The sequence below is a fragment of the Callospermophilus lateralis genome, chromosome 5, assembly GCF_048772815.1.
Source record: "Callospermophilus lateralis isolate mCalLat2 chromosome 5, mCalLat2.hap1, whole genome shotgun sequence".
Classification (NCBI taxonomy): Eukaryota; Metazoa; Chordata; class Mammalia; order Rodentia; family Sciuridae; genus Callospermophilus; species Callospermophilus lateralis.
The window spans coordinates 8928433-8956051 of record NC_135309.1 but is presented as its reverse complement, the minus strand read 5'-3'; the positions used below and the strand labels follow the sequence as shown (position 1 = coordinate 8956051).

General features: G+C 50.7%; 1 protein-coding gene across 1 annotated transcript; it reads left to right on the top strand.

Moving 5' to 3' along the window:
• The first annotated feature begins 21751 nt into the window (after nucleotides 1-21751).
• Nucleotides 21752-27158, top strand: LOC143398933 (cilia- and flagella-associated protein 144-like). The gene is made up of 4 exons (XM_076855639.1): nucleotides 21752-21884; nucleotides 23320-23379; nucleotides 24318-24421; nucleotides 27048-27158. Exons 1-4 carry the CDS (start codon nucleotides 21752-21754, stop codon nucleotides 27156-27158), a joined length of 408 nt encoding a protein of 135 aa, XP_076711754.1.
• Nucleotides 27159-27619: the final 461 nt, after the last annotated feature.

Sequence of the window (27619 nt, the reverse complement as noted above, 5' to 3'; positions counted from 1 at the left end):
ATATTTCCCATTATCATGAAATTTATAAGCATCAGGTACAATTTCATGGATCCTAACATATTCACAGAATTGTGCAATAATTATACCATTTAATTTTAGGCATTTTTTTTATAGTGGTGCTGGAGTTAAACCCAGGGCCCCAGGCATGCTAGGCAAGCATTCTGTCACTTGTTTTAAACTTTTGTTTTGAGACATGATCTCGGTAAATTACCAGATTGAATTCAAACTTGCAATCTTCCTTCTTTAGTCTCCCAAGTCCCTGGGATTGCAGGTGCCATGCCCAAGCTTCATTAACATCATTTACTGCCATCATTCCCGGAATGTACGCATAAGTTAATAGTATATCATAAACATTATTATTTATTTTAATATTAATGTTACATAATTCCATGTGTCCAGTTTTCTGCTTTGTCATTCTGGATGATGATTTCTATCTAGATTTATGTAGATGTTATAGCATATCTTTCAACAAATCAAGAAATTAAAATGTTTTGAGCAAATACCAGAAGAACCAAATATCTCTTGTTTTTATGAAAAATTCATGCAGTGCTTTGGCATAGAATTAAATGTCTTATCCTCAACCCTCTTGACCACTCACACTCAATAGTCAAAGAGTGTGGATCAGAGACAGTCCCACCACATGGGAGGAGAGACATTCTATGAAGAGGATCGGAGGACCTGGCTGCTCCTCAAGGACATGCCTTGGCTGAGGTATCACACTGCTGAGGGGTCCCTCTGGGAGAAGACTGGGCTGTGTCTCTTGCCACTGGGGGTCTCAGGAGGGATGAGAGTGTGCAGGCACACCCTTGGTGAGGAAGTAGTGAGCAGAGTGGGCATACAGAGCAGCCACAGCCCATGTTCATCAACAGCAGGACTTGGTCCAGGCTGCAGAGACAGCTCTCAATCCAGGTTAAGTGACACAGTGAGGACCACAGACCTACTTCAGTAGCCACAGAAACACCAGCCCGGTGACACTTACAAAGGAGTCACCAGGAACTGCTTGCCCAGCCTTGATCAGTTGAAGGGAGTGACTCTTGGCAGTGACAGTTGGTTTGGAATGTGCTGTGTTCTGATTCAGTTGGAGAACCAGGTGGATTCTGGTCTGCAGAATGCTGTCCTCAACACCAGGAAGGTCCACCACAAGGTAGCTGGCACTGTGAAGTGTGGCCTCACAGCTGAATCTCATCTTGTCCTCCAGAGGAGCTTCTTTGATGTAAAGTGCATCTCATTTGGGGTCAGGGACTGAACCATAATAGAGACAGAGCTGGTCAAGGACCTGAGCCCTTGGGTTCAGCCACCTCTTCTAAGGTATCAGCTGTTCTCCATGCAGAAATGCCTGGTCATTATGTTTGATGAGGAGCTCGAGGTTCAGTGGTCCAGGGTGTGACTAGAGGTCTCAGGATTTGGTGGTCTCTGTCCTCAGGGAAGCAGTTGCATTACTATCCCAGGTCTGCAATCTCTGGCATATCCCTTATTGTAAATGCAAATGTCCTCAGCTGTGGAATTTCTCTACTCAGACCATGTCACAGGTTGACTTGGGGATCACAAGCCATGACGCAAAAGCTCCCAGAAGCTGCAGATCACCACACTCAACAGTGGAGGAGAGGAGCCCTTCCCCCTCCCCTGCCTTTAACCACCCACTCCCTCCCTGGAGGCAGCCACTAGCCAGTGTGTGGCTTTTCCTCCCAAGTATTTAAAAAAGCCACACACATTTATGCTGAGCCAGCCATTTTATGCTAAAGCTTTACCTGCATCTGGTTACATTCAGCCTCATGATACCAATAAAGAGCCTCATTTCAGTGCTCAAATGACAGTGCAGAGGACCCAGGACACAGGACTGCATGACTTACCCAGGTCCACAGCTGAAGGCTAGTCTGAGCCCAGGCCCTCTGCACCAGCACCCAGACACTCAGGCCCTCTGCTCTTCTTCTGGCTCTGCACTGGCTCATCTACAGGAACACGTTTCCCACTCAACCCATCTGCAGGTGTGTTGAGGGGCCCTCTCCACGACCTCCCTGAAGCCCACTCTGACTCACAAGGCTCTGTGGGGCACCAATGAACACTGGCATCCAAATTTAAACTCTCAATCTCAGCAGCAATTCCACCCTGGACTAGGAACTTTGTATGGGCCACCAGGAGGAATGGGAGCCATGAGCATCCAGGAAAGCACAGCTCACAGGCCAGCGCCATCTGTGGACTCAACATTTCAGGCTGACCCGAGTGTCCATCAGCTGCACAGCTAGGACCTGAGAACCATTCCTGTCCTCTCCTCCCTCTACAGGCTTCTTCTGCCCAGGACGGTGGCCCAGCAGCAGCTCGGTCCAGGCTGGTGAAGCAAACTCCTCCGTCCACTCTGGTCCTGTGTCCACATGGAGCCAACTCCCTGAGGAATTCATGAGCAGCCCCACCAATGTGCTTGCTGACAGGTACTCTGTGTCCTCCTGGCCTCCTGGGGCCCTGCTGCAGGAAGAGGCCCCTCTAATGCCAAGGTAAGATGGGAAATAGTTTATTTTATCTTATTTTCAAATGAACTTGTATGGAAATCTGACATCACACATAACAGATGACATGGAGGTTTCCTTGGTGGGGTGGACTGCCTTTCTCATCATGTGACACTGGGCCAAGGGGGCATGCCAATGGCAGCACCAGCCTGTCAGCTGTGTGGGAGGGACGTGTCCTCAGCCCCCATCTTCCTCCTGGATCAAGAGGCTTGTAATTTTCCATCAAGACACATGAGAAAGGGTGGCATCCCTGTCTTTCTTTGGGGGCACTGCACCTGCCTTGGGGCCTTTCACTGGACAGGAGAACACAGGCCTAGGCCCACCGTGCCCAGCCTCCCCTGAGTCTCAGTGTTTCCTGTAACTACCTTGGTCTCAGGATCAACTGTAAACAAGAAGGTTCTGGAACCATCCTCACTGAGGGAAACCCTAGATAAGGAGAAAGGTGGGCTTTCCTGCTGGCTCTGGCCTGGGAGCCTCCCTCCTGCCAGCTGTTGCTGGGGAGGGCACGAGACATGGGGACAAAACTCACCTTGCAGGTGAGGAAGCTTCAGCCCCTGTTAACAGACCATTAGTCCTCAGACATGTGGGTTTGCCTGCCATTTCTACTGGTTGGTCTGTGTGGTGTCGCCTGAGCAGCACATGCTCTAGGCTCAGATCTCCTTTAACAGAAAAATTGGTAGATTCTACTCCTGGCCTCTCAGGATACTGGGAGATTATGCATGTGCATAGGAAATATATGTGAAGATCACTAAGCCATTAATAATCACCAGGGAAAAGTAGAGCATGAAAGGTTCCATCTTCCTTAAGTGTCATCTCCAGAGTAGCCCTCCCCTGAGTGATGGACATGAGCCAGATGTACTGCTGAATTTACATTAATTAACATGAAACAAAGTAACCATCCCAGTCCTTCCCCACACTAAAACTCAGTATAGGGTCCCAACAGTGCTGTTCCCATGCAGAGGAAACTCTCACCCTCTCAGAACTGTCTGGTAGGCAGAGGTCTGGGCCTGGCCTGGGTCCCTTCCTTGGAGTCCTTAACACAGTGTGTCCATTGCAGCTGCAGCTGCAGCTCACAGGACTGGCTCTGAGGGCTGCAATGATCCTAGGTATGTGGGAGTGACACCTTGAGTTGTGAGGTTTTCCATATGTGAGCCTTGACTGCTGAATCTCTGACTACACAGAGCCCAGGTGAGTTCTAAGAAGCCAGGGAGGAGCAGGGCAAGGTGTGGACAGTGTGTCCTCCCTGCAGCTAACGACTTCACACTGTGTCTCTAAAGGTCCTCTGTCAATAGAAGATATGATTCCAGTAGTGACCATGAAGAAACTCCAGGTAGATCCCATCAGTGAGACAGGATCCAAGGGAAGGGTGTTCCTGGGAGTCACTGAAGTATAACTGCTCAGCTGGAGACAGAGCAAGGGGCTGTGAAATCAGAAAGAAAAAAGAAATGTGACTTTTCACCTTCAGCAGCTAATGGTGCAATAAAAGAGCTGTGATGTCTATGGGCTTTGAGTGCTTGACTCCCAGCCATCTTGCTCTGCTGTCAAGGTGTCTTTCCCACCAGATCAGCTGTCTCCTGAATCTGCCTCTGACACTCCAAAGCCCTGGGGTTGCCTGGGTAACGCCTGTTGAGAATGGAGCACAAAGTCTTTGGGTGGGGTCTGGTGCTGACGCCCAGTGCAGGTGTCTCATAGACCTGGATCTCTCATGGCTTCCCAGACCCTGGATGTGGAGGGGATGCTGTCCCAGGGAGCTCAGGTGCAGGGTGGTAAGGAGCCCTCTCCTCTGCTGAACTTCAGGTCTTGCTCAGCAACCTCAGGGTTGTGTCCTGGCAGTTTACTCCTGGTGCACTGATGCCCTCGTGGTCAGGTTACCTGAAGAATCCCCTAAGTGTGGTGAAGTTATAGCAAACTCAGCCACGTACACGGTGAGCCCTGGAGCTGGTGTGGTCCCCAGGTCCTGGAGAGTGTGCCAGAGCTGGAGCTTCTGAGCTGTGCTCACCTCAGATGCCGAATGCAGCTATCCACACAGGAGTTATGAACCTGGAGAGAGCCCTCAGCCCTGGCAAAGGCCACTAGAGGTCTCTGCATACCCCTCCTGGCTGAGTTATTCAGCCTGTTTAGGACAGACAGCCATCATGGGTGGACACCATTGTGTGTATAAGGCCCAGCCCTTGAATTGTGTTCACCTGTTTCGTGGAATGAGCCCTAAGAGAAGCTCCTCTAGGAATACCATTGGTCTATTTTTCTGGGGGACATTTTCAAGAGGACATGGTGGGAAGGACCACAGGCCCTGGTGTCACAGCTGAGCTCAAACTGGAACTGAGGCCAGCTGTCCCCAGTACCCATACTACAGCCCCTGGCCAGAGACAGGTTATTTATGGTCCCTTCAAGGTCCTGTTTTTAAATCACAGTGTGACTGTAGGAGGTGGGGCCCGTGGATGGTGGGGACATGAGGGCAGGGCCATCATAAGTGAGTCACTGCCCTCAGAGAGGAGCTACAGGTGCTCCTGCCCCTTTTGTTCTATGAGGACATAGGAGAAGGGACCTCTTCAGTCATCAACCGTGGACATTCCTGTTCCCAAACTGTGAGCAGTAAATCCCCTGTTCATGAGCCACCTGATGGTGGCATTTTGTGACAGTCTCCTGAGTAGGGTAAGAACCTACTCACCTCTGCTGAGCACCTTGGCCTGTCCAGGTGGCTCCCTGCTGGTGACCACCAGACCCTTGTGGTGTCAGAGCTGTGGCCACAGGCGCCACTCACCATAATTGGGTGAGGAGGACACATAGAAAGAGCCCATGGGAGTCAGTGACTTTCCTGTGTCCCTGTTGGACAGCTCTGTGCCATCCTGATATGGGCTTACCCATCCCTGCCAGCTCAATAATGTCCTTTCCTGCCTGCTGGTCTCCTGTAAGGAGAGTGTCATTGACTGTGGATGTGGACGTGGGCTTCATTGGTTTCACATGCTGTGTCTCCTCTTGTGTCCTTCCCATGTAGGAATCCTGACCTTCAAACCCCACAGCCCACAGGGCAGGTGCAGAGCAGGGCCTCTCCTGCTCGAGCCTGTAGCACAGGGTCCATGTGGACTCACCTCAGCACCCTCCTCCACAGGATGGCCCAGAGCTGCCTGTGCATGCTCTCAAGCAGGACGCCAGCCCACAGGTGGCTTTTGGGGATTGGGACCTCTGCTGTACCTTCCCCTGCTGTGACCCTCACACCTTCCCTGTCACTGTCCCTGGGCTGCACGTGGCTCCCCAGGCCTCTGCAGCTGAGGCTCAGCCCTAAGTGGTGACAGCCTGGAGTTTTCTAATGGCCCTCCCAACTGCAGGGGGTGTGTGTGGGTGTGCAGCAGTGCCTGTGACCACCCCAGGGTGCTGAGCTGCAGTGGTTAGAAGGCAGGGCAGCCGCGCTCCCTGGGACGCTATGAGCTCATGACTCCCCACCACCAGCTCCCTCCCTGGCAGGTGCAAAGACTCTGACTCCTCTGTACTAAGTGGGTAAATGAGGGCACTGCCAAAATATATGTCTTGTTACATAGGCTGCTGGGAAGACTGGATATCTGTATGTAGAAGAATGAATGAGTCAGATCCCTCTCTCTCTTCTGCACAAAAGTCAAATCAGTGTGGATCAAAGAGACGAATTAAACCAGAAACTTAGCGACTGCTAAAAGAAAGCATAGGGTCAACCCTGCAGCATGTGGGCACAGGCACTGACTTCCTTAACAAGACCCCTAAAGCTCAAGAAATAAAACCAACAATCAATAAGTGGAATGATGTCAAATTAAAAAGCTTCTGCACAGCAAAGGAAATGATTAAAGAGCATGAAAAGAGGGCTGGGGATATGGCTCAAGTAGTAGTACACTCGCCTGGCATGCGTGAGGCACTGGGTTCAATCCTCAGCACCCCATAAAAATAAAATAAAGATATTGTGTCCACCTAAAGCTAAAAAAACATAAATATAAAAAAGAGCATGAAAAGAGAGCCAGCAGAATAGGAGGAAATCTTTGCCAGCCACTCCTCCAACAGGGATTAATATCCAGTATCCATGAAGAACTCAAAAAAAGCAACACCAAAAAGTAATAACCCAATCAATAAGTGGGCAAAAGACAGAACTAAACAGGCACTTCTTAGAAGAAGAAATACAAATGCACAAAAAAGCATGAAAATTTAACCTTCCTAGTAATCAAGGAAATGCAAATCAAAACTACAGTGAACTTCTACATCACTCCAGTTGGAATGGCAATTATCAAGAATACAATTAATAATTAATGCTGGCAATTGTTGGTGGGACTGCAAACAGACAACCACTCTGGAAAGCAGTATGGAGTTTCCTCAAAAGACTAGGAATGGACCTCCCCACATGACCCAGCTATCCCACTGCTTGGTACTTATCCAAAAGAACTGAAATCAGCATAGTATAGCAATACAGTCACATCAATGTTCTTAGCAGCACAATTCACAGTAGTCAGAGTATGGAATCAACCCAGGTGCCTGTCAATAGATGAATGGGTCAAGAAATTGTGGCCTATATACACAAAGGAGTTTTACTCAACCACGAAGAAGGAGGAAGTTATGCTGCCTGAAGAAAATGTATGGAGGTGGAGACCATCATGCTAAGTAAAATAAGCCAGACTCAGAAAATCAAGTGTTGAATGTTTTTCCTTATATGCTTGAGCTGGAGCAAAATAAGGGGGAAAAGCAGAGGGGAGAGGTGGGGAAGGATCTCAGAGGATAAAGAAGAGGTGTGGGAGAGGATCTCAGAGGATAAAGGGAAGATGAGGGTAGTAGGAATTGAGGTTATGGGAAGAGGGAGGGGAAAAGGGAGGAAATGAGAAGCTAATTGACAGAATTATACTATATGCTGGTACAAATATACCCAGGCAACTTCCACCTTTATGCATATCTATCAAGCATCAAGTTAAAATTAATAAATAAATAGAGGGAAGATCAGTAGAAAAGAGGGAAGGGGAGGGGAAGGGGAGGGGAGGGAGAGAGGAAACAAAAGCCCAGAAGGCACTGCTGACCCTTCTCAACTGTATACAAGGTATTCTCCCTCCACTCCACGGTGACTTTTCTCTCCAATATTCTTCGTAGTTGTGTTCACGATTCCAACACTTGCAAAAGCTTCTTTTATTTATTTATTTTTACATTTTTCCATAGGGGAAGCCCAAGGTAAACCATGTGGGCAGCAGGCTTGGTTTGCAGAGGAAGAGCCTTGTCTCCAGAGCACCCCTCCTGCAGACTTGTCCCAGCTGCCCAGTGCCCGCCTGGCCCAGGCTCACAAGTCAGAGCCCTCACTCCCTGCACAGTCTGTGGGGCCTGGCGCAGTGGGCAGAGGGGCCGGCTATCCTGCTTCCTGACTAGGTTTTCCTCCAGCTCACAGAAGGGTCAGTTCTGGTACATCAGAGTGAGAAGTGGGGAAAGAACCCGTTCCCGGGTAGCATAAATAGGCCTGGAGCGATGCAGAGATTTACACTCAGCACTTACATTTCAGGAGTCAAATGTGTTTTTTTAAGATTATTTTGTTTTACTTTGCTTTAAACTTCTCTAAAATGTAAGATAAAAAAGTAATTTCTCCCATTTCTATTAAGCTTTTATGTTTCACGTTAAACATTTTGCTGCTGCTTTTATCTTTACATATGAAATAACAGATGTACTGGGTCATGATCTTATGATGATCCCATGGCTTTGATCTCCTTGCATTAACAATTTATATGTATATAATTTAATAGTTTACTTTATATAATGATTTAAATACAGTTCAGTGTATCTTTACTTTTCTGTTTCATTTTGTCTTTCTCAATGAAGATCTCTGGTTACGTATATATATGCATTTAAAACACACCTTTCAGCAAGTCTAGAAATTAAACTGTTTTAAATAAGTTACACGTCAACCAAGTATCTCTTATTGTACCATCAGCTGAAGCAGAGCCCTCTGGTCTACCACCAAGTACACACACACACACACACACACACACACACACACCTGCACATATTTTATACTTATAAGGCCACAAACTGTATTTTAGAATACATCCTCTATGCAGTGTGTAAAACAACCACCAAATAAGAGCAATGTAGATGATGTTCCATAACGTGATAATGCACAGTGTCTCTGGACGCCTGGGTCCTTGTGGGTTCTGTCACTTATTTTGAAAGGAAAAGCTACCAGATGGTCTGCAGACACTCCCAGGGATAAGCCAGAGGGACTCCCACTGCTTCATTTGACCAGGAGGATCACGATTCTCACAGAAAGTCCTACAGGAAATGGGCCTTAAAAAACAAATTTTTCTGAAAGCTCTTGACGATTGCAGGGCACATATTATTCACCTTGACTCAGAGATTTTTAAAAAGAAGATGGAGCCTCATGGTGAAAAATCCATGGGATTGATGAGGACAGGAGGCCTGTGAAAATAATAATAATAATAAGTAGACAGACACAGACAGGGTGCAGAGACAGAGAAGGTGGCAGAGTGGCCTTTGTCCAAGCGGCCACATTTATATCAATAGGTTACATAGGTCATTAGTACCATAACCACATTACTGCTTAGAGTATCAGCAAGGTTGCTTTTTCTGCAGTTATACTTCACAGTTACAATATGCAACGTTAGGAACTTTGTGCAGTTCTCAAGAAAGTCTGTTGTATGAGGTCACTATTCGGCGGGCAGATCCAGGAGCACCAGAGCTTGGTGAGACATTGTGGTTATCTAGCAAGTAAGTTCCTTTATTTCCGGGAGTTATGTGCCTAAGATTAAGGTGGAAGCTGATAATGGAGGGCACTGCCATAGCAACCAGGCATCCTATGCCTTTGCACAGAAACTTTCCCAGGCACCAAGCAAGTCATCAGGAACCCCAATCCCAAACACAAAACCCCTACAGGCCTGCCCTGTGGGTGCTGCCCAGGATGGTGAGGAGGGACAAGGGTGCCATTGGGTAAGTGGAGTAGACATTTGGTGACAGAGGGAAGGAGGCCTGTGTGACATCTGGGAGGGTCCCAAGGTGGGTCCCAGGTGGCAGCTATTGAGGGGCCACCAGAGGACATGGGATTTTACCCCCTGTAGTAGTAGCACCCCCTCCTCCACAGAAAATCTTAACTAAGCTTCTCCAGAAATCTTCACCATAATTGATTTTAGGACCATCAGCAAAAGAGTCTCTACAAAAAGTTAAATGTAGATAAACTTTGTATTTCCCTGTTGCTCTATTTTAATCAGCCATTGGCTCTGGAAGAAATCAGCACTCCAGGTGCTGAACACCCACCCCTTTACTAGTTTTTCACACACATTTATCCAGCATAGTAGTTTGTAGAAGTGTGTTTACAAAATGTAAAATGGGAAAATTAAAAGACAGGTCCTTTAACAAGGCCTCTGGCCTTGAGCTGGGGCTTCACAGCGATAGATGTCTACATTTCTAAGATAAGAGAAGTTACCAACTGGGCTCCATGACAACAGCTGGCAGGGGGAGGAAAGAAAGGAGAGAAACAACTCTCGCCTTCTCAGGTGTTATCCTTGAAGGGTTAACTTGCCCAGAACAGTGAAAGAAAAGCTGCTTTTATGTGAACTTCTGCAGACTGTGAATTTCTGAGCCCCTCCCCTTACATGCTGGGTATAACATTCTAAACTACCTGAATGTGGTATTGAGGGGATTGATTGATTATAGCAAAAGCTGTTCCCTCTGAACCTGGCTATAACCAAATAAAACTGTTTCCTGCTATCTTTTGTGCCTTGCCTCATCTGACCCCTACAACACTGCCACAGCATGTCTCAGGAGAGATGGGCAGTGTGAAGATGGGCCTCTGATGAGGGAGCAGAGGGCAGGGTAGGTGGTCAGTGCTGGGTACCGGGGTCGTCTCAGCAGTGCTCAGGCAGATGGCACAGGTGCTCCAAGGACACTGCCAGAAGATTGGCAGACTGAATTCATCAGCCACCAAAACAGCAACTGGGTCCCCTCCAGCAACTGCTGGCGAGGGTTGGACCAGAGAAGCGAGGCTATTCTTGGCAGAGCTGTCCTGGGGCAGCCGGCTTGGGATGCCCTGCATTCTGATAGCTGGACAGCCAGGCAGACAATGGTCACCATGATGCTGAGCTGGTCAGGGGACAGCTGATGGTGTGAACTTTCTGTAGAGGGATGATCACAAGTTAGAACCTACTCTCGTCCTTCAGAAGGGCTGGAGGCCCGAAGGCTTTGCATTCGGGATCAGGGAAGCAGACAGCTGGTCATGGGCCTGAGCCCTCTCTTGGCTCGGCCCCAGGGCAGTTGCTCTACCCTGCAGCGGTTGAGCATGTCCCCCACAGGTTCATGGGAAGGAGGCTTGGTCCCCAGCATGGCAGTGCCGAGGCGCAGGACTTTGTGAGACTGGGGCCCTCTGCAGGCTCCTCATGGAACAGAGCACCTTCCTGCAAATGGGCAGATGATGGGCTTCCAGAGCCAGTGGGCTGCCACAGGAGAGGCTTGGCATACAGCAAGGCACCCCCCAGCATGTACCCCTGTGCATATGGCTGCTCCCTTTTTGATTCCCTGTCATATGGTGATACTGTCAAGTGATGCTTCAGGGCAAACAGAGGAGGCCACCTGATCTTGGGCTTTGAGAGTTAAAAAAAAAAAAGCAAAAAAAAAGACTGTGACCTAAATTAACATTTTTCTTTACAAAGTGGCCAGACTTTGGTATTTTATAATAGCCGCTCTTCCTTGAACCCACTGCTCTTTCCCATCATGGCTGCCTGGAGAGTTTAGGAGTACCAAAGACCTGCACAAATAGCTCCCAAGGTGCTCTGGACCTCAGAGATATTCCCCTCCCTGACTGCAGTGCCCTCAGGACAATCAGGAACTTGTATCCTAGAAGCAAAGGCTCTGAAGACTTACTCCATGTACCTGGGAAGCTGCTGCCTGCTGTTTGGAGCACCAGCATGGGGCCAGCCAGCTGTGGGAACAGGGGTTGGGGGCTACCAAAGAAACACACCTTCCAAGTAACAAGCCTGGCCAGGCACCCCTGCCCCAGATCAGCTGCTGGGGGAGTGCCTCATGGTGTGTGTGGGGGTCCCCTGGATAATCCTCAGTGGCAACTTCCACAATAAAAATCAGAACACATTCTCTTCCTGCACCGACGGGGGCCATCAACCTCCCAGCAGTATGCGGTGGGTGTTTTTGTCTGCTGTGCCACTCCACAAATGGACAGGCCATGGCAGAGATGAGTGGTGCAGGCAAGTGGCAGAGTGGAAGAGCCAGATGGGTGCCAGCGCCCATGCCAGCATGGAAGCTCTGAACCACAACCTGCAGGAGCCACTCAGTCAGGCCTAAGTCAATGTGCCAGAGGACTCCGGCACTGCCAGCTCTGCCTGGACTGTCCAGCCTAGAGATGACCCAAACAGCACCCATCATCTGACAGTCAGGGATCACGGCACCCAACACAGCTTCTGCAGACATTTCCAAGGCACAAGTGGAAAAGGTGTTTGGGGCCATGTGCTTCTGGCCAGATCACAAACTCTGAGGCTGGAGACACCACCTAGGAGGAATGTCCAGCTGCTGGAGGCCCTGTATACTTAGGTCTCTCCAGCACATCACCAATCTCCAAATCCCAGCAGGAACTGGGGAGATGCTTCCTGTATTCTGCACATTAGGTGTGAGCCCTGTTCCTGCACACTACAGACGTGACCACTGAGACGACTGAGCACTTCAGTGTCCCCTGGGCTGTCAGCTGGGGTCTGCACCTGCTGGCCCACACCCTCAAAGGTGATGCAGAGAGCCTCCATGTTCAAAGAGCATCTCTCCTCGAGACTCACTCCCTCCGTGATGGCTGGCCACGACACAGGGAGAGAACCTGCTCAGTTGACAACTCCACACAGCGCTGCAAACAGAACTAGAGTCCATGATTCCTCATTGTCAGCAAAATCAAGGTGGCCGTGGAGGGGCCTATCCAAAAGGAGGTAATACTCTCCATGGCCTCCAAGAGCCATGGTGGGGAAGGAAGAGGCAGGCAGGTGCCCGCCCAGCACTCCTGGGGCCTCGCCCCTTCTCACCAGGCTGGTCCTGAGGCTGAGCCAAGCAGACACCAAGACCACAGAGCCACAACTCAGCTCCTTAGACAACCAAGCGCCAGCCCAATGGCTACCTCTCCAGTCAACTCCCAAGGACGCCATGCAGGGTGCGTCAGTGAAGGGGAGTTCCTTCTCTGTAGGACACTCCTGTGACAGTTGGTTTGCAATATCCTGGGCTCTGAGCCACTTGGGGCAAAAGGGCACCCCAGTGTGCAAGAGTGGTCACCTGAGCTCCCAAACACACTGAGTGACAATGGGCAGTGTGAAGATGGTGGGAATGCAAGGCCACAGGCTCCCCTTCCAAAGACCCTCTGAGCACGCCCTTGGTAGGAAACTGTGTCATGTTTGGTGCTTGAAGTCAGAGGAAAAGGAAGGATTTATGATTCGGAACCCGCCTGCCCTTACTCCTCCACAGCATCAACTCCATCCTGCCATGAAACTTGGGCAGGAGGATTTGAGAAAAGGACTGAGGGAAGTCCTAGCGCCAGGGGTCAGGACATGATCTGGAGGCCTCGGCTACTCAGGAGCCCTGACCTCAGGATCTAAGGACTTCCACCCTCCCGGGTCCCTCACTCAGCAGTGCTGTGATTCTGCAAGTCAGCCGTCATCTGTGTTCCACACCCCCAGGAGAAGAACAGGAGGCCCAGTCAGCACCCAGGCCACCTCACTGGGCTGCTGTCAGATTTCAGGAGATGAGGCCCCACAATCTACACCAGCTGTGAAGGACCAGACTCGGGTGGGATGGAAAAGCAAACCTGTTCTCCACTGCCCTGGAGCCACCCATGCCTCGCTGTGGGTCCCCAACCCCCAAGGGTTTCCCTCAGTCCTTTCTCCCTGAGTGGATAGGCAGAGCACCTCTGAAGGACCTGCCTTCAGCTCCAGGCATCTCTGCACGTGGTTATTTTGGGCCCCAAACCTACTCTGTATCAGCAGTCGACAGTCAACATGGAACACAGCAGTAGGGAGAGGAAGGGAGGGGCCACAGGACCTGCCAGGGCCTCCTGGCTCTAGCAGGGATCTCAGCCCAGGAGTCACCTGTTACTCACTGTGCCCTAGTGACCATCTCATGTCTCCTCTGCATAAAGGCACTGCCCACGCAGTCCCGTAGAGTGTGTTAAGTCCACCCTGACCCCAGGACCACCCTGAAGCCCAGCTCTGGTGCAGCTGGAGCAGTTGGGCAGCTTGTGAATGGTGGGATCAATCTTTTGACTTTGTACCAAGCAGCGATTTCTCCTTGAATTAGAAATATTTTAAGCCCAGGTAAAATGAACCTGATGGGCATGTCCTCCAGGAAAAGCTTCTAACTTCTGCACGAGTGTCTCCTAGGCTTGATTTGGGGCCTTTGAATGGAGCAGTTTTCCATTCCACTTCTCCATTCATGAATGGAAATCCATTCATCTTCTCCAAGAGAAATGAAGACACAAGAAACACTGCAGCACACGACCTGCCCCATGTGCTTTCTTCCTCTAGTGCTGGATGGAGCGGCCAGTGAAAACAGTCTGCACCCTGATCACTCACTGTTTAGGAAAACTGCATAAAAAGGAGGAGGGACTTCCCTGGTGGCTTCACCTGAACAGCTCCCCAGGTGTAGCTTCCTGCTGGGAGTGGGGACCGGGGGTGGGGTATGAGGAGCTGCTTCTCCAGGTAAATGTCTAGGGCCTGCTCCACACATGGGCACTGAGCTGATTCATAGCAATGCAGAAATCCTCCTCTTAGAGATTATTTCTGTACTGCTGGACTTAAGATCCTCAAAACACACCGTCCCACCCATATTGAGTACTGAAGACACACAGAAGTTTCCAGAAGTTTTACTGGCCCAACCTGCTCTGACTCCACTGCCCATGGCAGTCCCCTCCCTAGTCTTTAGCATCCTCCTCATTGCAGAGTGGACACCTCTTCTCCCCTCTCACTACCTCTATTCAGGCAGGGAGTTAGATGATAGGAAAGGGCTCTGGAAACACAGTGAGTTAATCCACTGGGACACCCACCGATTCCACTTTCCCATCCCACTTCCCTGCACAGGGTGTGAACACACTCAGCACCACCAAAGTGTGTCCTCAGGAAGGGCACCTAGGACCCAGGCACAGAGGTGTCCCCTAGCCTTCTGATCAGTCACTGCCTGAGGAGGGCAGACTGCATGTCCCCCAAGGTCATGAACTCCTATTACAGCATCTCTCTCTCTGCTGTGTCCTGCGACCACTCTTGAACCTAGACATGGGACCAGTCCCTGGATGGTGGGGACTGTCAGTGCACCTACAGGGTTGGGCTGTGCCTGTCACAAAGGGCCTTCCATCATGGAATCTGAGGAGAGAACTGTGGAAGGCTCTCTGACAAGGGTCAGTCACTGGTTGGCCAGTGAGTATGACTATCCAAAGACATGACTAAGAAGCTTCCTCCCGTGGATAAAGCTCAACGCCCGCGCCCCAGTCCTGTGCCCCCACCCTCCAGCCCCATCACCCGCCTCCCTTCCCTGACCCGCCAGGCTGCCACTCCTCAGCCTGCTCTCCAGCTCAAGCCCTCCCCTTCTGGCCTCTTCCCCACTACTTTCCCTCCTCTGCCTTACATGGTCCCTTCCCAACACCCCACCTTGAGGGGCTCCATGCCCAGCTCTTCCTCTCTTGCTTCCAGACCACCCACTCGCCTCCCCGCTGTTCATCTGGCTCCCCTTTCCCGTCACTCCCCCATCTATACCCCCTCTCCTCCTCCCAGATCTCCCTTCTAGGTCCCCATAATCCAGTCCCACCCACAATCCAGTCTCCCCAACCAGGCAGCAGGGTTGACACACTCACCCAGGGGAGATGGTTTCCCCACTGTGGGTGCAGGTCACAGCCCCTGGGACTGTCTTCCCAGCAGCCTGAGCAGGTGGACCCAGGGGACACAGGAGGATGACAGCCCCACAATCAGCCTGGAGCATTTCTGAGGTCAGTTGCCAGACCCCTGGTTCCATGACCAGATCATGGCTGTCCTACCGCTGTCTGGGCTCTCCCTCACTCTGTCTTAACAGCATGGCAGAAAGAGCTTCAGCAGGGTCCTTTTTCCAGAGTCGTTCCTTCCCTCTCCTGCTGAGCAGCCAGCCACAGGAGCCTGCAGGAGCAGCAGGCATGAGGTCAGGAGTCACCCAGGACCCTGTGGAAGCCTCCACACAGCCAGCGTGTCCAACTGTGGTCCCTGCCCTAAGCCCTCCTGGACAACCCCATCTCACAAATGCATGAATGTACCAAGGAGAATGTCCCTAGTGGAGAGAGCACAGGCTGTAGAGTCAGGGTGAGGTGCTCACAGGGCAGGGGGTCTCCCTCTCTGGGTGAGGCACTTTGGGTTCTTTTAAAGTGAATTGTTACATAAGGCATCCAGGGGGGTGAATCCAGACACAGAATGGAGAGGTGGTGGCCAGGGCTGGAGGAGGGGACTGGGAGGCCAGCTCAGGATGTGAAGCAGCTCTGGAGATGGGCTGCACAGGGTGTGAACATACTCAGCACCACCCCAAGGCCCAAGGTGGGAAATTTCCTGCCATGTGTATCTTACCACAGTTAAAAACACTAAATTCCCAGGAACTTCAATAGGGAAAGGGTGGTTCTGTCTATAACCACACTGGACAGAACGTGTTCTCAAATGGAAACCTCTGGGGGGGAGGATGTGAATGTGTGTGTGTGAAAGGTTAATAAAATAGGTACTTGTCACTCCGTTTTTCTGTATGCTTAACAAAACACTGTTGAAATCTTGAGAACTATTTGCTAATCTTGTTCCCAGAATGTGCTGTCCCCAACTGCCAAACTGCAGAATGTAACTTCCCTCCCTGCCCTCTCCAAGGAAAGTATATAAGCTCTGCTTAAGCTGTTCTCAGGGCTCTTTGCTCTATTCAAGTGAGCTCTGAGCCCCAGCATGCTGGACCCCCAATAAACCCTTTGCCTGTTGCATGAGACAGTCTCTTGGTGGTCTCTTCCTCCGACGCTTGCCTGACCTTTACATCTTTACAATAGTCTCCTCGACTCAGTGATATTTTGTTTCGGATTCGGTATTGCCAGCCCATCGGGTTTTGCCGGCTACTCAGTCCTGGTCTCAATGTTGGACGTCCATTGCCTGTCTTTTTTGTCTTGTCTTGTCTTGTCTGTGTCGTATGTTATTGCTTTCACTGTTTGTGTATCTTTCATTATGGGACAGAGCACTTCAACGCCTCTATCCCTGACCCTTGATCACTGGACCAAAGTTCGCTTAAGGGCTCAAAATCTTTCTTTTTCAGTAAAACACCGGACCTGGTAGACTCTCTGTGCCTCAGAATGGCCCACCTTTGGAGTCAGATGGCCCCCAAGAAGATCTTTCTACTCCCCACTAATTCGAAAAGTCAGAAATATTATCTTTCAGCCGGGGCCACATAGCCATCCAGATCAACAACCATATATCTTAACTTTTCAGGACCTCTGCGAATCTCCTCCTCCATGGGTGAAACCTTTCCTTGTCCCTGCCCCCGCTCCTATTCCTTCCCCCACAATTCTATCTCTCAAACCCTCTGCTCCTCCTCCTCCTCCTCAACCCTCTGTTCTCCCTGAGTCTCAAGATTTGACTCTACTGGACTCTCCTCCCTCTCCTTATCTCCTGCCCTCATCCCCCAACCCCCAACACCCTCTAAGTGATTCCCCTGCTGCTGATTCAGCCTCTCCACCATTGGAGGAAGCTGAACCGGCCCAGCGCCCTCCAGATGACTTCCCCGTGGCACACACAGCCCCTCCTCCCCTGGAGGAAGCTAGCCCGGCTAAAAGAACTTGCCAACAGCGAATGATTAAAAACCCTGAAGCCCCCGTGATCCTCCCCCTCCGTCCTTATGGGCCAATGATTGACGACGGCCATGGGGAAAAAATACAAGCCTACCAATATTGGCCTTTCTCCTCTTCAGACCTATATAACTGGAAATATAACAATCCCCCTTTTTCCAAGGACCCCACCTGGCTCACAGGTCTGGTTGAATCATTGATGTTTTCACACCAGCCTACTTGGGATGACTGCCAACAACTCCTAGGCACTCTCTTCATGACAGAGGAATGAAAGAGAATCCTCCTGAAAGCTAGAAAAAATATCCTCGGACCAGATGGGCAACCGACACAACTTCCCAACATAATCAAAGCTGATTTCCCCTTGAACCGACCCAACTGGGACCCCAACACCTTTGAAGGTAGGGAACATCTGTCCACTTATCGCCGGGCTCTAATAGCGGGTCTCCAAACGGCCGCTAGGCGGCCAACTAATTTGGCCAAGGTAAGAGAGATTATTCAAGGGCCTGATGAATCTCCCTCTATGTTTCTAGAGAGAATTATGAAAGCAGGTAAGTCAGGGGTTAGCCAGGACCCTGGGGATTAATTGGAAGTTACATTATGCTTATAGACCCCAGAGCTCAGGACAGGTAGAAAGAATAAATAAGAACCATTAAAGAGACCTTAACGAAATTAAGCTAAGAGACCGGCATAAAAGATTGGACTCTACTCCTGCCTTATGCACTGTTTCATGCAAGAAATACTCCCTCTGTTTCTTTGTGTAACCTCACCCCCTATGAAATTCTCTATGGTGCCCCTACTCCAGTAAGGGACCTAACCCCAACTCTAAGACCTAATGATTCCTTTCACACCCCCCTTGCTTGACAGACTTAAAGCTCTTGAAAGAACCCAGCGATACCTGTGGAAACAGCTGACCACTGCCTACCAACCTGGGGACGAAAAAACTCCACATCGATATCAAGTAGGAAACTTCATCTACGTAAGACGATATCAGGTGTCATCCCTGGAACCCCGCTGGAAAGGACCATACCAGGTGCTACTTATAACACCTACAGCAGTAAAGGTAGACGGAATCACTTTTTGGATCCATGCCTCTCATCTCAAGCCTGCGCCCTTTCCAGACTCTGGCTGGAAATTAGAAAAGACTGGTAACCCTCTCAAATTGCGTATTCGCCGTGTGGATAGGGCTATGGACTCTCCCCTTGACCACCAGTAGTCCTAACCCTCATCAGCCCGTTCAGCAGCAATGGCTGATCACAAATCCTACTGGACAGGAAGTATGGTCTATCTCGCATACAGCCCCCTTAGTGAACCTGGTAATCATCTCTCCACCCAGACATTTGTCAGCTGGCTATAGGTCTTTCCTATTGGGATATCCCTGATGAAAAGAATCCCACTAAAATTCCATTAAATCCCTTCCATACCATAGATAATAAAAAGAAACATTATAGATGTAGAGACACGCAAGCCAGATGTAGGTTGGCTAGCCTAGATTACTATGTTTGCCTGGCGGACTATCGAAGCTGCAAATAGTCACGGCTGTGTGGGGGAAAAGCCAACTTCTTCTGTAAGTCATGGGGATATGAGCATACAGGGGCTGCCTAATGGAACCCAAACTCCTCATCAAATTCAGTACACAGCATTGCCATATTACCAATTAGATAACCAAAACCAATGGCCCCCAAAATGATCTCTAGATCCTCAAATTCTGCGTGACCTTCTTAACTTCTGCAAGTGCTCAGAAGGGTGGAAGGAAATTCCCCTATGTGGAGGCCTTTTCCCTCCTTCGCTCACATCCTAAACTATGCTTCTCCAATAGATCCTCACCCTCAGCCTTCTGCTCCAGACTCTCTGCTGTCACTCCCACCTCAGCAACCTGATTTCTCCCCTCCAATTACTAGATCAAAAACCCAAACCTCCAACGGTTCTCAAACCATTGACCCCTTGCTGAGGTAACAGGTGCTGAGGAACCCCTCCACCCACTCACTCCTCTCTTCTCCTGTCAGTGCCCGCACCAGGTCCCACCAGGTCCTCTTACCAGCTAACCCAAAGCTCAAACCAGCTGAGGAGAGCCCTCAGACCCCATCCAAGATGTAATAAAAATGGCCTTTAAAATTGCTTTGTCATCACTGAAAACAGGTTACTAAAAATTTAAAGTCCCTCACAGGCTTTTTGGGATACTCACTCCCGTCTTCCCCTCTGCTCTACCTGTTCTACTACTCAAGTTTTTGTTACTAGAAAAATCCCAAACCCCTTTCCCATTATCCACGGAGCTGCTCTCAGCCCCGCCTTCCCGTCTTCCCCCTCCCTACCAGGCCCACAGAAAAGTCTTAACTGACCTTCTCCAGAAGTCTTCACCATGGCTGACTTTAGGACTTTCAGCAAAAAAATCTCTATAAAAGAGTTCAATGTAGATAAACTTTCTCTTTTTGCATTGTCCTGTTCTACTTGGCCACTGGCTAAAAAAATCAGCACTCCTAAGCTAGACACCCCCTTACTAGTTTTTCACAAAATATGTGAACAAGGCCTCTGGCCTTGAACTGGGCTTCACAGAGATGGCTACATTTCTAAGATAAGGAAGTTACCAACTGGGCTCCTTGGGGAACAGCTGGCAGGGGGAAGATTCTCCCCTTCCCAGGTGTCCTTGAAAAGTTAACTTGCCCAGAACAGAGGGAAAAAAAACTGCTTTTTATAAACTTCTGCAGACTGTAAACTTCTGAGCCCCTTCCCTTACATGTTGGGTACAAAATTCTGAAACTACCTAAACTTGGGGTTCAGGGGATTAATTGATTACAACAGAAGCAATGCCCTCTGAATCCGGTTGCAACCAAATAGGGCTGTTTCCCTGTCTTCGGTGCTATCTTAGGTGCCTTGCCTTGTCCGTCCCTACAACAGTATAATTTTATATACTTAAACATTGTTTGTTTTCATGAAATGGTCAACACATGTGATTAATTATGTAATGGTGCAGATGTTTCCCAGAATGCTCTATCATGATGCAGGTTCATTTGAAGATCAAATAGGGGGGCATACAACCCGGTTTCACCAGGAATCTGTATCCCTCACTTTAGCCATCCTATTAGGAATGGGACTTGCTGCAGGGGTGGGCACAAGAACCACTGCCCTAGTCCATGGGACACAACAAATGACCCAATTAGAAGCAACAATAGACCAAAACTTAAAGATATTAGAAACCTCCATCACAGCTTTGCAGGAATCTTTAACCTCTCTCTCTGAAGTTGTTTTACAGAACAGGCGAGGGTTGAACCTCCTCTTCATGAGAGAAGAGGGCCTTTGTGCTGCATTGAGAGAAAAATGTTGTTTTTATGCTGACCATATGGGAGTTATAAAAAAATCTATGAGTAAATTAAAAAGACGCCTTAAAGAGCATCAGCGAAAGAGAGAAGCCCAAAAAGGGTGATATGAATCTTGGTTCACACAGTCCCCCTGGTTAACTACGCTTTTATCAGCCCTGGCCGGTCCATTAATAATCCTCATATTATTGCTAACTGTAGGACCCTGTTTGCTCAACCGTGTAATTTCCTTTCTCCAAGCTCAAATTGGACAAGTTAAACTTATGGTAATCAGACAACAATATACCCCACTAGCAGACATAGAATGTGACACCCCCCAATGATCACTTTTATGATTAAAAGTAGCCAGAAGAAGAAGTGGAAAATGAAATGTTAATAAAATAGGTACTTGTCACTCCGTTTTTCTGTATGCTTAACAAAACACTGTTGAAATCTTGAGAACTGTTTGCCAATCTTGTTCCCAGAATGTGCTGTCCCCAACTGCCAAACTGCAGAATGTAACTTCCCTCCCTGCCCTCTCCAAGGAAAGTATATAAGCTCTGCTTAAGCTGTTCTCAGGGCTCTCTGTTCTATTCAAGTGAGCTCTGAGCCCCAGCATGCCGGACCCCCAATAAACCCTTTGCTGTTGCATGAGACAGTCTCTTGGTGGTCTCTTCCTCCAACGCTCGCCTGACCTTTACGTGTGTGTGTGTGTGTGTGTGTGTGTGTGTGTGTGTGTAAGCTAGCCATAGGTCTTGATTGTGGTATCTGCTTCAAAGTGGGAGAGCTTCCTGACTCCTCTTCAAATCTTTTTTAGGAAATGACTGGCCAAGGTGAAGTCCAGCCATCAGTCTGTGACTGGACCTGGAGCCCTTCCCTGATGATGTCCAAGGGCAGCTCTAGTACCCAGGTTCTGACCTGAGAGGCTGGGGCAGAGGAGTCCAGTACCTGCCTGGGGCCCTGGGAGGAGGGATCTGGGGGCATTGGGTGGAGTCGGGGGACTGAGCTACCCAGGGAGGTACAGGACTGAAGACTGGAGCATTCCAACCAGGATTCTGTTGCCAGGAGACAGCTTGGGACACTGTTGCCTGGAGACGACAGAGGACCTGGCACCACCCCAGCCAGAGGGCACTTAGAGATCCCCACAGCACCAGCGTGGCCAGGCCATGGTTGGACACCAGAGGGAGAGGGTGATCCAGGACGAGGTTCATCAGAACCAGTTCCTACGGGAACAGTACCTGCGAGAGCTGCGCACACAGAAGCTCTGCACAGAGTACCACGTGAATCCCCTGCGCAAGGGTGAGGACTGGGGGACAGAGGCAGGGCACTGTGGGGTGGGTTGTGGACATGCATGCAGCAGGGAGAGGCCTGCCCTGGTCTCTGGTCTCCAGGAAGGGTGGATTCCAGGGCCGCCCGGCCTCCTGAGACACATCAGATGCATTGAAATGCATCCACCTCAAGATGAAATCAGATGTACTGCATATAAGCAGTACTGTTTGGTTCTTTTGGGTTTGGTTTTCTTTGTGTGTGGTTTTGTGTGTGTGTGTGTGTGTGGACCTGCCCCTCTCCAGCCGCACTCCCCAGCCCCAACAGGGCCATCCTCATTCCTGCCTGCTGCTCTGCTGGGCTCCCAGCTACGATCCTTCCCTCCAAACCAGCCACCCCAACCCATGTCCTGGGACTGCTGGCTAGAGCTACCCTAAGAGGCCATCCCTCTGCAGAATACTTGTGTGGCCTCTGCTACTTCTGAGCTACCTTAACACAGCCAGTGCATCGGAATTGGCTCTGATCCCTCCCTAGCTTCATCCCTACCTGCCCTCCTCCACCCCACCCAAGTTCCTGCTCCCTGTGGCTGCTAGGCTCCCAACCAGGCTCCTCTCTCCTCTACCTCTGAACACTCATGCCACAGCCCCCATGGTACCTGCCCACCTGCTCCTCCTCCCTGAGCCCCTCACTCTGTCTGTGCCTCTGTAACTAGCACCCCTGCAGCCTGGCTGTCTTCAGGACACTCAGTGACTTCATTCTGCTTAGAATTCTTCTAGTTGTCTTCTGGAGTCCACCACTGATTTCAGGACAAAAGTATAGAGTTTGTCCATCCCAACAAGCTAAATAATCCCTCAGGCCACATCCATTCTGGGTAAAGCGATTTCCTCCAGTTCTTTCTCTTGGGCACAGGATTAATGTAACCATTGTGGTGAAGTGAGAAAATACTGTAGCTTGCATTTCTGTTTACTTGTACTACAAAGAAAAAATTATATTTTTCTAATATGCAGATAATATTACATACAGATGACATACACATTTCATATCTTAGGGGTGCGTGTTCAGAAGACTTTTTACTGCTGGGCATGGTGACACACACCTGTATCCTGGCAACAGGGAGTTTGGGGCAGGGAGATTGCAAGTTTAAGGATGACCTCAACAGAGACTGATCTCAAAATAAAAGTAAAGAGGGCTGGATTAGGGTTAGGGTTAGGGTTAGCTCACTATAATAAATGAGTGAATTAATAAACAAACATAAATCCTAGTAGCCTGTGGATTGTGACCACTGCCCTGGACAGTGCCTGGCCAGACCCTAGGTCCTCGAGGGCTGTGGGACCTTGTTCCCAGCGCCCAGCCAGAACCCCCCAGGCCCAGGCACTCTACAGGTGCAGAATGAGAGCCTGGTCTAGGGTGAGTGGTGGGAGGGCAGGGGTTGTGCTCTGACCTGCACTGTGTCCCTGCTCTTCTCCAGTTCACGCAATCACCAGGAAGCCCATGTCGTGGCATGATAACTTGGAGGAACCTGAAGATGGTAAGTCCTGAGGTCAGAGACTGCGTGAGGTGGGGCAGAGAGAGGCAGAGGGCTCAGAGAACTCGCAGGCAGAGTCGCTGCAGGAAACCTCAGGGTCCTCTGCTGTGGTCTTGAGACTAGACTCTAGTGACCAGGCTCAGAGAGAGTGATGTGCAAACACATGCCAACTCATTACTGTCATCCACAAGAGTCCCCATGGCCTGAAGATAGGAGTCATTCATTCACAAATATTCATACGTTACACGGGTTCTGAAGGCCTAGGAACTGGATTCATGTCCTGGTGCTGCCACTCCTTAACTGCGGGCTTCAGCCAGTTGACCTCTCAGCCCACTTCTTAGAGTTGTTGGAAGGACCAAGCAAAACACCACAGGTGCCTAGAGCTGAACCCGCCTCACCATGCTGAGTAAACACAGTCCTGTTCATGTTTCCACTTTACCTGGTGACAGGCAGTGGGGTGGGCCCAGGGGTCTCAACACAATGAGGCAGAGGCAAGAGGGCAGCCTGTAAGTGCCTCCACCAGTGTGTGGGGTGGGATCGTGGGCAACAGCATGGAGAACAGGTGTGTTCGTCAGGCAGGGGATGTGTGACTGTTGGGGCAGGTGGGCACAGGTGGTTTAGTGTGTCAGATGGGAGGCTGTGGAAGGACCCCACATGATGGAGAGGCACAGAAGGGCAGCAACTGCATGTTCTGAGAGGAGAGGAGTTGAACTCTGTTCCTGCCTGCCCTGAATTCCCGGGGGGCCCATATTTGTCACAGCCTTGCTCCAGGGTCCAGAACAGTGCCTGGCAGTTTGCACTCAAAACATTTGCTGACACATTGCTGAGAACCAGACTCCCCTGTCTCAGGCCCTGGCTCTGCACACAGAATTCTCTGGCCCTGGAGTGGTGTGGCCAGGAAAAGGACACGGGCAGCTTTCAACTTGAGCCTCCTCTCCTAGTCAGGTTTCTGAATCTCATTCACCATGCTGCTCAGAGACCCCGGAAGAAGTACCCAGAGACACAGACAGAAAGTCAGGAGATTGGCTGGGAGGCAGAGCCCTTGGTAAGTGAGGCCCCTGCTTCGGGCAGCAGTAGGAATATAGGGTGGTGTGGGCAGTGGCTGAGAGCAGAGTGGACAGCCAGCTGGCAGGGGCTTGAATTCTGTCCTTCCTTGCTATCCTGAGACCTAGGGTGAGTTTCTAAGCCACTGTGTGGTGCTGATCCTGGTCATAAATGGGGACACCACAGAACCTGCCCCACAGGGTTGCTAAGAGGAACAGTACCTGGAACAGTGCCCAGCACACAGCACCTGCTCAGTAAACATGGCCAGGCTCCTGTGATGCAGATGGAAGATCAGAAAGGAGTCCCTGAGCCCAGCCCGGGACAGTCAGGTGCTGCTTCAGGCAGGAAGACATCTCTAGGAGGCCACCAATCACAGAGAAGAGCTCACCCCAAAATCAGGAGATGTGACTCAGAGCTGGGGAAGCAAGGCCACATGAAGGGAAGGAACAGCCATGAGGTCTAACTATCAGTGGAAGAGGGAACTTCAGAGGAAACTGCTCAAGACCTTGATTGAACATGAATAAAGAATCAGGGATCAGTGATTTCTAAAGACCACACGGAAGGCTTGATCCAAGGGGGGCTGTGGCTAGGGCAGAGGCTCTAGCAGGGTGGGAGAGACTGGGCAGCTGGACAAGCTAAGGATGGAGGTGTGGGGGGGAAATCACTGGGGGGAACATCTGGGTGAGGGGTCCTGGCTAAGCTGACCTGGCTGGATTCTTGCTGAAGACAGGGCAGGGACCAGACCTGCTCTGGGGGACAGACACCCAGGACACCCAGGACAGTCAACAGGGTGGTGGCTCTCGTTACACTGCTCAGCCAGAGTTTTGCTGAAACTGGACAATGCAGAGGTGACCACAGAAGGCCCTAAGTCAGGCCTGGTTTAAGAGGAGGATGGCCTGAGTGGAGTTTGGTCCAGAGAGTCCTTGTCCAGTGAGAGAGAGGTGGGAGGGAAGGGAGCCTGGTGAAGACAGGTCAGCCCAGGGGACAGTGGACATCTTAGCAAAGCACCAAGAGCTGGGGGCTTCATGCACCATGGGAAGTTTGCTCCCTGCACCTCAGGGCGTCTCCTGCAGTCAGCACACATAACAGGCCTGCCCTGCTCAGACCCTTCCAGGCCTCGAGGATAGAATGCTGTGTCTGAGTCCCAAGGGGCCTGCTGTCCCCACATCACACATGTGGGGACAGTGCCCTCAGGTGGCACAGGGAGCAAGGTAGGAAGTAAGCCCCCCAGATTAGATCCAGGTGTTGTGAGAACATCAAATGTAAAGAAGCTGGGCTTTCAGAGCATTGTGCTTGGGGCAGAGGACGTGATTGATGTGCTCCATTGGCCCCAATGTGAGGACCCCTGTCCCTGGCAGGACCTCGCCCTGTTCAGAGTTCCCCAACCTCAGTCTAGGGACCCCTGGGAAGCAAGGCTCAGTGGGCACCTCTTTGCCTTGTGTCTCTGGGTAACACTTCCTGAAAATATATCCTCATGTGGGGTGTGTGTCCAAACATACATACACACACACACATACACACACACATACACACACATACACACTCACACATACACACTCATACTCACACAAACACACATGCACACATACACACACACACATACACACTCACACACTCACATACTCACATACACACATACACACATACACACACATACACTCACATTCCCACACTCATACAAAAATACACACAAATCCTCACACACACATTCACACACACTCAATACACTCACATACACACACACTCACACACATACACACACACTCACACACATACACACACATTCACACTCACATACACATACACACACACGCTCGCAGACTGGGATGGGATGAGCATGTCCCTGAGTGACCCTCAGGGCAGCTTCTCTAAGGTGGCTGTGCTGAGGTCCTCCCTCTACCTGGCTCGCTGTGACCCCCCACCACACTCCCTTTCCATTCAAGCACCTGCTGAACACCAGTGTGTGCGGATGCTGTCCGGGGACAGGGACAGCACTGCCCCCAGCTGTCCCTGGCGCCCAGCACAGAGGCCGCTGGCTCTAGGCATCCTGGCTGTGGTGCCCGCCTGCCTCAGAAGGAAGAGGAAACGGTGTAGAAAGGGACGTGAACCGCAGCGCAGTTGGGCCACGATGGGGCAAGCAGCTGCCCTGCTCCGTTAGTCCTGCAGGACTGGACAGTTCACAGGAACTAAGCCAGGAATCGGCCTTCCCTATGTCCACGCAGCCAGGGGCACCAGCCACAGATGTGCTGCTGTCTGGCTTCCTGGGGCCCAGGGGTCAGGTGGGGCCACTTCTCAGCTTCCATTTTCCCTGAAGGAAGCTGGGATGAGACCTGGTACCAGGAAATGAGAGAAAACACAGTGAACCGGGGCATTTAATGCAAGTTCCCCAGAACCTAGGACTTCCCGGGAAACCCGCATGCTGCCCTCCACGTAGGCAGCAGGCAGAGCAGAGCCCCAGCTTTGCGGAGCTGACACCCCTTGCTCTCGGGACGCTCTAAGCCCTGGTGTCACAGTTTCACTAGCAGCGTTGAGCAGGAGAGCCTGTGGCCACCTGTGGTCAGGGAGACCCGATTGGGTCCAGGTCTTCGCCCTCCTGACCAGCCTCTGCTGCCCCTGCCTCCATCTAGGTCAGCCCGGAGCGCCAGGACCACAGACTGAACCACTTCAGGGTCTACAAGGACATCACTCTGTACAAGGTCAAACTGTGGCTCCTGGGGGAGAAGGACCACCGCAAGTAGCGCTCCGCGGAAGAGCTGGCCTTCGCACTGAGTGCCTAGTGTGCTGTCCAGGGAAATAAAGGTGTCTCATTTTACAGACCACAACCCCTTTATTTACAGTCCTAGGATGGGCAACAGTCAGACCAAGAATGGCTCAGGAGGCCCCGCTGGCCTCACAGTGGTGGCCTTGGCAGCCAAGGTGTTCGCAGTGCCCACAGGAAAGGGAAGCAAGGCCCAGACAGCACCATGAGTCCAGCTGCCACCGTCTGATTTGACGTGGGTGGAACGTGGCCCCTGGGGTTGGCTGAGCTGCAGCTACATATTAGGAGAGAGAGTCCCAGGTGTGCAGGGAGGTCAGGCTGCGGCTCATGACACCTTCACGCCAAACTCGCCCTGCTCAGGGGCAGGCGCTGGCCACACAACACGTAGAAGCCCAGGTCTGGCTTCTGTCCTGAGTCCCACTTTCTCATTTCTGCCCAAGT